Source organism: Heterocephalus glaber, unplaced genomic scaffold, assembly GCF_053883595.1.
Source record: "Heterocephalus glaber isolate CG9 unplaced genomic scaffold, H.glaber_assembly_v1.0 deba00001779, whole genome shotgun sequence".
NCBI classification, from domain to species: domain Eukaryota; kingdom Metazoa; phylum Chordata; class Mammalia; order Rodentia; family Bathyergidae; genus Heterocephalus; species Heterocephalus glaber.
In genome coordinates this window covers 103,068-116,252 of record NW_028258466.1, presented here as the reverse complement: position 1 = coordinate 116,252, position 13,185 = coordinate 103,068, and the positions used below count along the sequence as shown (strand labels likewise).

At 47.8% G+C, this 13,185-nt stretch overlaps 1 protein-coding gene across 18 annotated transcripts in view; it reads left to right on the top strand.

Moving 5' to 3' along the window:
* Nucleotides 1-13,185, top strand: part of Hecw2 (HECT, C2 and WW domain containing E3 ubiquitin protein ligase 2) — a 356,226-nt gene that overhangs the window by 263,939 nt on the left and 79,102 nt on the right. For 17 of the 18 annotated variants that reach the window (XM_021247748.2, XM_021247752.2, XM_087202670.1 and 14 more), the window contains 4 exons: nt 607-757; nt 1,313-1,416; nt 1,923-2,095; nt 9,035-9,220. In XM_021247748.2, the coding sequence (XP_021103407.1) occupies nt 607-757; nt 1,313-1,416; nt 1,923-2,095; nt 9,035-9,220 (614 nt within the window). The remainder of the gene's footprint in view (nt 1-606; nt 758-1,312; nt 1,417-1,922; nt 2,096-9,034; nt 9,221-13,185) is intronic. The other variant, XM_021247749.2, reaches the window with a different exon arrangement.

Genomic DNA, 13,185 nt, shown 5'->3' with positions numbered 1-13,185 from the left:
GATCTTCCTGCCTCAGCCTCCTGAGTGCTGGGATACAGGTGTGCACCAGCATGGCTGGGATGATATTTTAAATCTCTATGAGATTAGAAGGAGGAAATTGTCCATGGTCTGGAAATGTATTCATCTTGGGAAACTGCAAATTGAAGTGTGTAGACTAAGTTACTGGTTGTTACTAGTCTAGCACAAGTTACCAGCTTTTCCTCTGAAGACTAAATTTACTACAGTTGTGAATAAATAATTGTGTGTGTGTGTGTGTGTGTGTGTGTGTAAGTTTCCAGCTGTATTTCACCTAAACTGGAATGAACAGAAAAAAATCACATTTTGGTGAAAATAAGCATCAGTATCAATTTTGATGCGAATACCAAAATTATTAAGATGCCAGCGCCGAGTCTTAGAGACAGCTGGCTGGTGCTTCTGTCGGAAGGCTAGCGTGTGGTCAGATTCGGACAGGCTCCCTGCACCTCGAGATCTTTAAGAGGCTGACACGGGATGGTTCTGGAGGCCCCGGGTGAAGGGTGAAGGGCAAAGGGCGGGCTGCGGGGCGGGGTGTGGTCAGCCCGATCAGCGTGAGCGCCCTCATCCCTCTTGCCCCCCGCTGTGACTCAGACTGGGAGGCGCGCATTGACAGCCACGGCAGGATCTTCTACGTGGACCATGTGAACAGGACCACGACGTGGCAGCGGCCCACAGCCCCGCCGGCCCCGCAGGTGCTGCAGCGCTCCAACTCCATCCAGCAGATGGAGCAGCTGAACCGGCGGTGAGCACCTCTGCCTCCTGTTCTTGCACTGTGGCCGTCACCCTGGTTCCCTTGGTTAAAAAAGAAGCCCACCCGTGCACAGCTTGTTTGGGAGCCAGAGAGGGAGTGAATAGCGGGGACCCCTGAGCTAACCAGAGGCGAGGGCTTTCAGTGAAGCAGATCTTTAATTTGAAGCCAGATTTTGACCTCTATAATCTTCCTTTGTGATGCATCTTTATTATCAGGTGAAGCTTTTTCAACCATTCTTTTCTTTTTAAAGTGATTTCTGTGGAACATAATCTTGTTCTTTTCCTCGACAATATAGGCATTTATTTTCTTTGGTTAAGGGCCATGGCTTTTAAAAGCTTTATTAACTTGTCAGGAAGATGTTCCACAAGCGGTGGACAGAAGAGTTAAGTGCAGTGCAGTTTACTTAAAAGACTGATGGCCCAGAAGCTCAGGGGAAGGGGCCGGGGAAGGGGATGCCTAGCCTGAGAAGGGGGGGATACCTCTGAGTTCGGGGAGCAGGGGTCCCGCCCTGTGAGCTGGACTGTGACTCCAGGCTTATGGTTGCAGCTACCAGAGCATCCGCAGAACCATGACCAACGAGAGGCCGGAGGAAAACACCAGCGCTGTGGATGGGGCCGGGGAGGAAGCTGACTTTCACCAGGCCAGCGCAGGTAAGGGCCGGGCTTGTTTGCCCTGTGACCTGCTGAGAGTAGAAGAGAAAGAGCAGAGAGAACTTTCTCCTTGCACTTCTCCGAGACCTGCTAATGCAACTCAGGAACCGGACTTCACCAGAAACCTCTTCCAGTCTTTGACCTTTTATCAGCACTGAGAAAAGAATCATAAAACCAAATAGACCATAATTCCCATAGTCTCCGAATCTGTGGGGTGGTGGAAGAAGAATCCAGTCATTCAACAGAGTAACCTACGGATGCATTAAATGTTAAAATAGTGACTAGAAGGGCCGGGATGCAGCTCAGGTTTTCCGCCGCCGGCCCCACAAGCGCAAGGACTCTAGTTCGATCCCTGTTACCAAAAAAAGAATGTCGAGAAGTGTTACTTGACTTTATTTCAGTGTGATTAAGCAGAGTCGGGCTTTATGTACAGATTTACAGCAAAGAAAAAGTATGTGAGGGTGGGAGGAGTAGCAGATGGAGCGTGCTGCTCGCTTCTTTCACAGCATGGAGTGCAGGGGGCAGCGGCTCCGAACCCTGTGCTCTGCCCGCAGACTTCCGCCGGGAGAGCGTCCTGCCGCACTCTACCTCCAGATCCAGGCTCACCTTGCTGTTGCAGTCGCCCCCCGTGAAGTTCCTCATCAGCCCAGAGTTCTTCACTGTGCTGCATTCGAACCCCGTGAGTAGCCCAGTGGGCCAGACTGCGTGCGTCCTTGTCGCTCGTGCCACTGAAGAGTGACCACTGCCCGTGGTGTGTCCCATACCCTGTGTCGGGCACCGCTGCGCCTGAACTCACTTCACCCTGCTCTATCACCAGCATCAGCAAAAACAAAGCCCTAAAATTGAGAGGCTGATACAGGACACAGACTTAATTCTCACGGTCCTGAACGACGGCAGTGCAGGGTCAGTGTGCGGCCAGTCTTGTGCAGGGGAACCACTTTTCCCGGTTTGCAGATGGCCCATGGCAGGGAGGGTGAGGGGCTTGCTCACCTTCTCCTACAGGACACCAGCGCCGCTCTTGCGGGCTCCCTATTATGCCCTGTTCACCCTGACGCCATCACCCTGGTGATGATGCATTTCAGGGGACACGGGTACAGGCCACAGGAGGAGGGTCACTCCGCGGGTCTCAGGGCTGGGTGAGAGGCTTGCTGGAGACACGGTTAGAGGAAGGCTGCACACTCCAGGGCACAGTGAGGGCGGCGCTGCCCAGGGGTGCAGCTGGCTGGAGTTCATAGGAGGCCGGACAGAGGAAGGAGCAGAGGAGGGGAATCACCACAAGGGGCCTGAGGTGGAGAGGGGGACATACCTGGTGAGTGCAGAGATAGAGAGAAGCTGAGAGCAACCTGGGGGTTCATGATTCCACATGAATAATAAGTGCTATGAGGTAGCAGAGGGAAGTTAGAGCAAGGGAGTCATTGAAGGCCTGGAAGGGGAACGCAGGAACTGAGCAGAACACACAGACTGCCTCAGGAGAAGCAGCCAGACCCTGGGGAGGGCGAGTCAGCAGAGCTGTCCGAGAGGGAGGTCTTCAGTGTGGACTCTCACTGATGCTAGCACGTTTCCCACTCACCCTGGTCCTCATCGCCTCCTTGGTTGCAGGCATGGCTTTGCACAGATGCCATGGGGTGTCGTGCAGGATGGGTTAGACGTGCTGTCTGTTCATGTTAGTGGCCTGGTTGATGTTGTTAGGCACTGAGCTAAGTCCTAGGGACATGAAGATAATGGCAGCAGTGAGCCTGGGGACCCCAAATGCCCTCATGAGGGCACAGCATAATCTGAAGTTTAATTTGCAGGATCAGCATTTTATTTTCTCCCAGTCTAGAAAAAGGCATCAAACATTTTCTGTAAAGGGCCAGAGAGCAAATGATTTTAGGCTTTGGGGCCACGGACAGTATGGAACACATGGGCCTGGCTGTGTGCTGGGGAAACTTGGTCATGAACACAGACAGTTGGCCATGGTCTAAACAAGGAATGAAGCCTGGTTTGCAGGTGGGGTTTCCGCAGTGTGACTCTGTCTGCGCCTCTGTGGTTCAGGCTCCTCCCCACTGTACCGCTTTAGGCAGGGGCTTTGACCCATTGCCTGGGGTCTGTGCTTTACCAGGGAGGCTTGCAAAGTAAATGTGCATTCTTGGTTCCTGGGAGGTTCTGGTTAAGTGGATCTGGCGTAGGTCTGGAGAATCCGTTTTATATATTTTTTAGGTCCCTTAAGTAATTGTGACACAGTGAGTCAGGACCTGTAATTTAGGAAGTCCTAGTATGAAAAGAGGTTGAGTTAGACGATCTCACTGCCTTGGGCCCAGCTCCAAGTCGTCCGGCCTTTTGACAGCTGACACCACAGTATGAGAGTCCTAAGCTGCTCATTGGTTTTCTTGCTTATTTTGTTTTCATGTTGTTGCCTTCTCTTTTCTATACTTGGAAATGTTATCAAAATACCTTTTTCTGGACAACCTGCCTTGATATTAAAGTATTCTTTTCTAGAGAGTTTGAATTTCTTTTCTTCCTTCTACCCAGCTGCTGGCTAAAAGGATGATCCGTGCTGTACACCTCTGCATTTCTATAAGATTTAAATTCTGTTGATTTAAAAAGACTCATTTTTCTGACAAAAATGTGGCAAAAATAACAGTGTTGGGTTTTTCTTGCTAAAGGTCTCAGAGGTATGAATTGATGGCATAAGACATTTTTTTTTGTTCAAGGCATTCTTTTCTGAAGTTTCTTACAAAACAAACTTTTATTTTATTGTCCTATCTTGATTTTTTGTGTAGTATTTTACTTGAATTTTTTATAATATATGACTTTCAGTAAAGTCCTTGTTTATATTATTGAGAATATTTAACATATAAAAGGAGTGTTTTAATTTGAAAGCTTTCTTAATTCTTTTTTTGATTTGAAGAAAATAATTTATGTTGAAAGATAGCCATGAAAAATAGATATCACGTAGCAATAACTTACATAATAGTATTTACTGAAACAAAGCTAAGTAGGCCCGTGGCTGTCCTACCTTGAAAAACAAAATGTTGATTTTTTCTGTCGTGGTCCTTTTCAGATGTATAATACTGCCCACTGCTGGTTGTTCTCAGATTTCCTCCAAAATTGCCTTGATAAAGTATTTCTCCTGTTAACTCAAAATTTGGTTACTGTATTAAAACAGAGCAGGGAGACTGGGAATGTGAGTTACCAGGAGGGAGGAATGACCAAGATATGCTACAGATATGTGTGAATGTGCCAGAAAGAAACCCACGGTTCTGTAGAACTAATATGCACTAAAAAAAGAAAAATAGTTGTTGTGCCATGCCTTTTATAGTTGGTATGCCTTTTCAAACATGAATACATTCGATTATATGTAATTGAATAACATTTCCAATGTGCATGCCAAATACTCCCCTGGCTGTTAATGAGCTCTTAGACATGTGTTAATTCCATCACCTAAAGTCCTTAGTACTTAATGAAGAAAAACATTATTTTAAAAATTGGTGAGTATATCTTACAAATCAAGAATTACTGCTTATGCAGAATAGATGAGCTGATAGTATATAGTCATTTCCACTAACAAATTTAAATTTCCCTCCATTTTACTCTGAAGCTAGATGAAAACACTGTATGTAAAACCCTTTCTATATAAGACAGGACTTATATTTCCAGACTCCAGCAGAAATCTTCCAACATTTCTTGATATGTTTGTAATAGATTTTGATTAGCGAGTGACAAAACCAATTGCTCAAGTCCCTGTGACTACGAGAGGTCTTGGTGTAGATTCCGTGGTGCTATTTCTAACCTGACTTCAGTATGCCTACTCCAGGTGAAGGATCTCTTAAATAGGAAAAATGTCATTCATCAGTAATACACCTAACTTTGTTATTGAAAAGACTAGAACTGGGAGAAATCAGGGCTGGGCCAGGTAAACAGGAGGTTTGGTCACCAAAGCACTGAAGAAAACTTGCAAAAGAAAAAAAGTTAACTATCACTTGAATTGTGGTTGATTGGTGAGAGCTGACTACATATAGTTCTCTTATCTTGATGCTGAATGGCGGTAACATTGCCCTCAGTTCCTCTCAATATTCTGCACGTCTCAAACATCAAACACATAACCACATGCACACACTCAGCTCTGAGGAGTTTACTTTTTAGCACGATTCCACTAAAGAAAATCGGATGATCGAGGGCTCAGCCATGGGGTATTTCTCTCTAGGAAGACAAGAAACGATGAAGAGGGAGGCAAGAAAGGGGAGTTTGGGAAAAGAAGTATCTAAAAAGGACACGTTAAATCACAGCAGACGCAAACAAAGCTTTCTCTCCTCAGAGAGTCTAAAGGGGCTCTGTTGTTCTTCACATTCGCCCCCCACCCAGCTACTCTCAGGTCCACACGTGTCCTGTTCACAAAGTCACTCCATGGGTCACGGTGCCACTGTCGTAGGAAGTCAGCGGCCTCTGCTCTCTCCTAACTCACTTTTGCGTCAGGTGAAAAATAAATCGGGTTTGTTTGCTTCATCCTTTTCTAAGAGACAAACAAACTGACCAGGACAGAAAGGGTCCTAACCCAGCGAGGACCGCTAGCTCCAGCCTGAGATAAAGACGCCCCTTCTGTTATCCTAGTGGTTGCCACAGTCGCATCCTCGAAGGCTGAGCACCGCACCCGGCTGCCTGCCTCCTGTCCAGCGCTGCTTTCTGCCCCAGGAGCCGCTTCCTCTCCTGCAGCCTCTGTCATTTTCCTTCTCTGTCCTCTGAGTTACCGGTCCCTGTCCTCAGGTATAGGCAGGCTGAGCACCGAGTTCAAGAGGATTAGCACCTGGCTGCAGGGAATGGGGGCCAGGACACCAGCCCAACATCTTTCAAGACTAAGGGAAAGCAGCTTTAGTACTGTTGTTTAGCAGTTCTGCGGATGGCGGGTTTAACCTCCTATTCATTCTTTTCGTTACTCATACCGTGTTTTTATAGTGGTTTCTACTTCTTCAAAGCATTTTTACATCCTTTGTTTTATTATATTTGAATCTCATGACTACAGAAAGCAGGGGGATTATTATTACCCCACCTTGCAGTTGAGCAAATTAAGGCAAACTGAGACTAATGGCTTTCTTTGTCTCTGTGCATCATAGAGCTAGGGTTAGATTCCTCACAGGAGGTCTGCATGGGCCAGAATCTTTGGATTCTGTCTCTGCCTCTATAGATCAGATATGTGTGTACCTACACACACTGTAGCATGTACACTGGATGATGCATATATGCTTGTGTGTGTTCATTCAGGAATAGTTTCTTTATAGGAATGCCCAGTCTGGAAGGATGTTCCTGTTTGCCTAAAGTGTTTTACATAGACCTCCAGGATCCTGAGCCCATTATTCAGATTTGAAAAGGTCGTTTGCTACTTACTAATGAGAGAAATCTTTTTTCACTTTGTTTGCTCTGGTAGATGGCTTTCTGCAAAGATCATTTGAGCTCGGCACTCTGTCCCATGTCTCAATGCATAAAAGGATATAATTGGTTATGAGACCAACCCTGAGAGTCCCTTGCTCACCGAAAGTCAGCTGATCCTGGGCGCTGTTGTCCACATGCGCAGGGATTGCTGGCCCCGTAACCTAATTGCTGCAGCTCCTCGCCCTAACAGAGGTCTGCCTTTCTCAGTAGCAGCTTAGAGCATTCGTGGTGCCCTGGATTAGGAACTTGATGTGGCCTGTATTCTTATCGGACAGGAGAGGGGGACCAGAGGGGACCAAGAGATGCCCGGCTTAAAACAATGGCTAATGTCGTGCTGTATCTAACAGTTACCCTACAGTGAGCCCCAGGGAGACTTATAGGGAGTGAGTGAGGCACGAAGCCGTTTCCATCACCACACAGAGGGTACAACTCGGGCCTGAAGGCTGTGACAGCTATGTGAACTCGTGCAGCAGACTTCACAGATGGCAGTGAAGACTCCACGCCAGGCTCAGCCACAGGCGAAGCTGCTTGCGAGCTAAGGTCATCTCTGGCAGCCTTCTGCTTCTTTAGAGCCCCTCTCTTTTTACCGCATCACTTTCCCGTCCTCCCCTGCTCCCTGTACCAGACAGGGCTGCCCTCTGTTGTTGAAAACTCACTGTCATTGAGACAGGCTGAAGTTCGGCCAAAGGGGGTTTTAACTCAGGCACTGCAAGGAGCTAAGACCTGAGGAGGTTTGGTGTGACTGACCTCCCTTCCTTCCCTTTCTTCTCTTCCTCCGTCCCTCCCTTCCCTGTTGCGACAGGGGAAAGTATTTTAATGGAAAGCAAAAAGCATATAATGATAGTGGAGTAACCAGATCACTTTAGGTTATACTTCAATAACACCAGCCAACAATGTCAATGAACATTGGTTTATTTCTCATTGAAAATCTTGTCACTAGGGTTCTCTGAACCCAGTGGTTACCCAGAGAGCCGGGCTGGGCAGCAGCCACGTTTCTGACATTGCCAGTTGCTGTGCTTGCTGGGACAAGGGCCAGCAGCTCTCGGGGTCTCGCATGGGCAGTGGATGCTCTGAGCTGGGTGTGACACATCTCAAGGGCCCCAGGAAGTCAGGCGGCCTCGGTGGGCTCCATACTCATTTACCTTTCGTCCTAAATCACTTACATAGTGCTCAGTGCAGCAAAGACAGTGAATGCCATTAAGTGGAAATGGTTTCCAGGAGCTCCAGTATCTTTGTGGTTTGCTTTGGGCTTAGACTAAAAGAAATAGAACACAGAAGTAAAGCTTGAAGGGTCCCAGACTCGGTCACATGTCCCCAGGGTACTGAATGTAAGAAGAATCCAGGGCCCTTGGACTCTTTGAAAAGCACAGGAATCAGAATGGTCATTTATTGCCTAGTAGATTCCAGGGCATTATGTCCCCAGTGACTCAAGAAAGCTGCTCCATGCAGTCATTCCCTTTCTACTGCTAAGTACGAGTATTGTGCAATGAGTATTTGTTGAATGACTGATTATGCACAACCTGTGGTTTAGAATCAGTTTTAAGTATCACAGATGAAGGTGACAGAGTTTTTGACAAAACAGTCATTTCTTTGTGGGGTGTGTAGTGAGCTTTATTCAACTCGCATTTCAGTTGCTGTGGATAATTTCAGCCACATGCACACAGGGATAGAGACAGAGACGGAGTCCGGGCAGTTCAACCTGCCACTCTGTTTGCCGAGCCTGTCCTCTGAGAAAGCTGTCTGCGTGGTCTCAGTTGGTGGCTGTCCAAGCTGCTCATCTCTTTGGCTGTGCCAATCATACGCAGGCCCCCCACGTGGCGTGGTCCCCGGATATGGGGCACTCAGTCTCCTGGCGTGCACCCAGAGGGACAGTGACCTGGCGCGCGCTGGAGAAAACGGTTGTGTCTGCTGGCTGGGAGGTGCACAGCCCCTCAACTTGGTGTCTTTCGATTGTGTTTTTTGTTAGAACCAATTTAGGCTCTCACATCCCTGTGTAATAAAGGTGTGATCTTCCATGGTCTTTGTATGTTTTGTTCAAGACTCCCTGCTCTGTCTGCTGTCCCCATATGTGGGTCTAGAGTTAGGATGCGGCCCAAGACCATGTTTCTGTCCCTACAGAAGACGCAGTGTCCCCAGCTGTAGCCATGGTGATGTCCCTGGCTGTAGCCAGGCTGCCTCGCAGGTTAACTCTAGTTCTCTGTCCTCTCCCCAGAGTGCCTACCGCATGTTTACAAACAACACGTGTTTGAAGCACATGATCACCAAAGTCCGTCGGGACACACACCACTTCGAACGCTACCAGCATAACCGTGACCTCGTGGGCTTCCTCAACATGTTTGCCAACAAGCAGCTGGACCTGCCAAGGGGCTGGGAGATGAAACACGACCATCAGGGCAAGGTAACGGGACAGCTGCCTGGGAGCTGGTGGACATGGCAGGGCTGCTGGGGCCCGAGTGGCTCTGCCCTCCCTCGCCCGCAGGGCATTTGGTGCCTCACATGCTGGGACTGTCCTGAGGTGGGGCCCAGCATGGAGAGGCTGACGGTTTCCCTCCTGTTCTTACCCCTGCTATCTCTCGCCTGTCCTTCCCGCCAGTTAGAGGAAAGGTTTCCTATGCAACAGCCCCACTTCTCCCAGGCTTCACAGCTTGCGTTGTGGGCGTTTTGTTTTTTTGTTTTGCTGGTACTGGGGATCAAACTCAGAACCTTGCGCTTACAAGGCAGGCGCCGGAACCACTGAGCTAAACCCCCAGCCTCGTTGTGGGTGTTCCATCAGAAGCTGTGGTGGTGTTTGGAGAGGGAGACCCAGAGTGAGATGCCATCTGGGCTTGGCCTTGGTCTTGTCAGTGCAGAGCTGACTTTGTTAGTGCCTTAAACAAAAGAAGACATAACTGTCACACAGGGCAGAGGAACAGTATCTGTACTTCCTTCCGGACGGTGAGTCAGAAAGCCTGGTCATGGTCAGGCAGTTGCATGAGTAAGAAATCAGAAAGGGAGCATTTGTACTTGTCCAGAGGTGTTTGCCCCTAAGATTTTATTTTCCCTTAACATTTGCATGGCTTTGACTTCCAGCTTTTCATGCCTAGAGGATCCTTGCCACAGCTGGGTAAATCAGTGTATTGGTATCGCCACTTGCACAGAGGGAGCCCCAGGGCCAGACAGAACGTGACCTGCCCCAGGGCACTGAGACAGGAAGTGGTGGAGCCGAGACAGGAAGCGGACTTGGTGGAGCTGTGACAGGAGATGGCAGGGCTGTGCTCTGACCCAGGCAGTCTGGTTCTGGGGCCACAGGCTTAATCATGACATTGTGCTCTCCAAGGATGAGGTAACCAGACTCAGTTTCCCTGTCTGTGAAAAGTCTTGGAGTATGTGGCTTCAAAGCTAGTGAGGGTTAAAGTGATATGATATATAAACAATTCAGCAGTCCTCAGGCTGTGTATTCCACACATCTTTATTGAGCACCCACACAAAGCAGATGAGCCAGCTGCCTTGGATATGGCCATTTGCAGGGGAGGAGACTGGCAAGGCAGTGCACAGTGTGCCAAGAAGCAGCTCAGGCAGGGACTTAAAGCATCAGCTGAGTGCTCAGAAAGATGGCGTGGAGGATATTTGGTGCAGGGTAGTTGGTGAAGGCTACACAGATAAGGCCAGAGGCGAACAGGTTCCTGCAGGAAGTGAGGAGTAAAGTATGGGGTAGAGCACTCCGTCAGTGCAGTCGATTCAGCAACAGTAAATGCCACTTGCCTCTAAAGTGCCCTGCGGCAGTGACACCTTGTGGCTTCTTGCTCAGCCTGTGGCAGGCTTAGCAGAGAACCTGTGCACAGAGCCTCACTGCTGAACACATGGGTTCTAATGCCCAGAAGGAGCCCAGGCTCAAAGCAACTACACACTTGATTTCACAGCTCTTTGTAATAAGCCTCTGATTTCCCGCCCGAGATTAGAATCAGCAGTTATCAAGCATAGGAGAGATGAAAGATGACAGATCTGTGATCATGTCCGTGGGCCACAGGTACAGTGGCCCTGGATCCGAGTCAACTGGGCTGACAACAGCCCTTCTGGGACTCCAGGAAAATGCGCCCTTGTTGGTTCTGAGTTTGCTTCGACAGCCTAGGAGCTTACCAGAGTTAACTAGGGTCCCACAGAGAGGAAGTGAGAGCCTGGGGTCTACCCAACCCTGTGCCTCTGGAGGAAGCAAGGGGAATGAATATCCGGCAACCTCCTGCGGTGCAGAGAGCCAGGGCACAGCAGGACATGTGAACCAGGGGGCAGGGCTTTCAGGGGTGTCCTCTCAGGGCAGCCTACTGGGGTGGGGAGCTCCTGAGGCACAGGGACTAGTCCTTGCCTTGAATTCCGAGGAACTTTGCTTCTCCAGTCTCAGGACATCGGCCTGGTGGCCCTACCTCTTGGGGTTGACAGTCTTCTCTTCCCTAGCAGACAACCCCGCCATGAACAGTCCCTCTTCTACCCAGTGCTTCCACATGGAAGCTTCTCAAAGCAAGTCGATGATGATACTTGTCTCCTGTGGTTTCCTGGCTACACAGCAAGCTTTGCTTTAGCTCAAACAGGAAGCTGTCAGACTTGCTCCCCACTCCTCCTCCGCTGCACCCTGAGAGGTGGGCCCAGGCCTGTCCTACTTCACCTCCCCTGATTCATGTGTCACCTTGGATGTGGTGTTTGAAGCGGGTGGCGATTGTGTTTGTGCTGAGCTTTAGATGTCTTCAGTCTTGGAAGAGGCTCCTTGGTAATCACAGGCCAAGAATTTAAATTGATTGGGATTTTACAGGATCGTATATCTGTGTGCTGTGCTTGGTAGTCACAGAGTAGGAAATGTGTTTGGGGTACATAAGGAGAAGGAGTGGAGGAAGAGACAGAGGGAAAGGGGGTGTAAGACACTCATTTACAATATTAACCATTAATCAGGGGTAAGCACAAAATACCAAGTCTCCCTAGGTAAGATGATGGTAGTGATGATGCTGCACTTTTGAACTGATCCCGCATGCCAGCACCAAGCTGGGTGCTTTCCACAGATCATTTTATGTATACTTCATGGCAGTTTCTGAGGTGGAATATTATTGCCTATATTTTACTGAAATTTAGAGGCAATAAATAATCTGTGTATTAACAAACAAATAAGGAACCCAGGATTCAAACTCTAGGAGTGTGGCTCAACCACTGTACTCTCTGAGAAGGAATTGTTTGTGGAAACAAGACACTTCAGCATCTCAAGGAAGAGAAGCTCCAGGCCAAATGCTGGGATTACTGTTGTCCTTCAAAGCTGAGTTGTATACAGGTTTCCATTAGATCATGGATGGTCTCCCAGAGGACACGTGCCCAGGATCACACAGGTGTCATTGTGCACAAATAACAGAGGATGCTGAGGCAGGAGGATTGCAAGTTCTAGGCTAGCCTGGGCAACTTACTGAGACCTTGTCAGATAGATAGATAGATAGATAGATAGATAGATAGATAGATAGATAGATAAAAAACAGAGATAAATAAGTAAATGGATGGGGCTGAGTGTGTGGATCGGTGTGAGAGGGCTTTGCATAGCATGCACAAGACCCTTGGTTCAATCCCTAGTACTGAAAAATAAAATAGGAGAGAGACAGAGATAGAGACAGAGAGAGACAGACAGACAGACAAGAGTGGAGTTTACATATACTGATGGCTTGCACAATGCCAGCCTGCATGCTAGAGACATATTAGCTCATTTAGTTTTAACAGTTCTGTGAAATGCATTCTCCTTTAGAAGAAACCAAGGATCAGAGAGGTTAATTGTGTATAAGCACATTGTGTGATACAAACCCAGCTCTTTGTGTATTCAGAGCTTTCTTGTGCAAGGCTGGACCAGACCTCATGGGCCAGTAACTGTCTAAATTTGGAAGCATCAGTTCCTTGGGTATGGCTTTCCTTGGGTGTACAAATGAACAGGTTGATCAGCTTTTCACATGCTTATTGGCTGTTTGCATGTTTTATTTGGAGAAATGTACATTGAAATACTTTGTGTATTTTAAAATTGGATTACTTATCTTTAGTATTGAGTTGCAAGGATTGAGTTCTTCATGTATTCTGGATGGTGACCCCTTATTAGTACACACTTTACAAATTTTTTCTCATGTTTTTGGGGTTGTTTTTTCACAGTCTTGATGGTATTGCTTGTAGCACAGAAGCTTTCCATTTTTATAGAGTCCAGTTTATCTGTGTTTTCTTGCTTTTGCTTTTAGTATTGGAGCTTAGAAAACAGTATATAATTCAAAGAAATATTTGCTCTATTTTCCTCAAGAATTTTATAGATTTAGCTCCTTGCTCCATTTAGATGTATGATTTGTTTTAAATTAATGTATTTTATGATGTAAGATAGGGGCC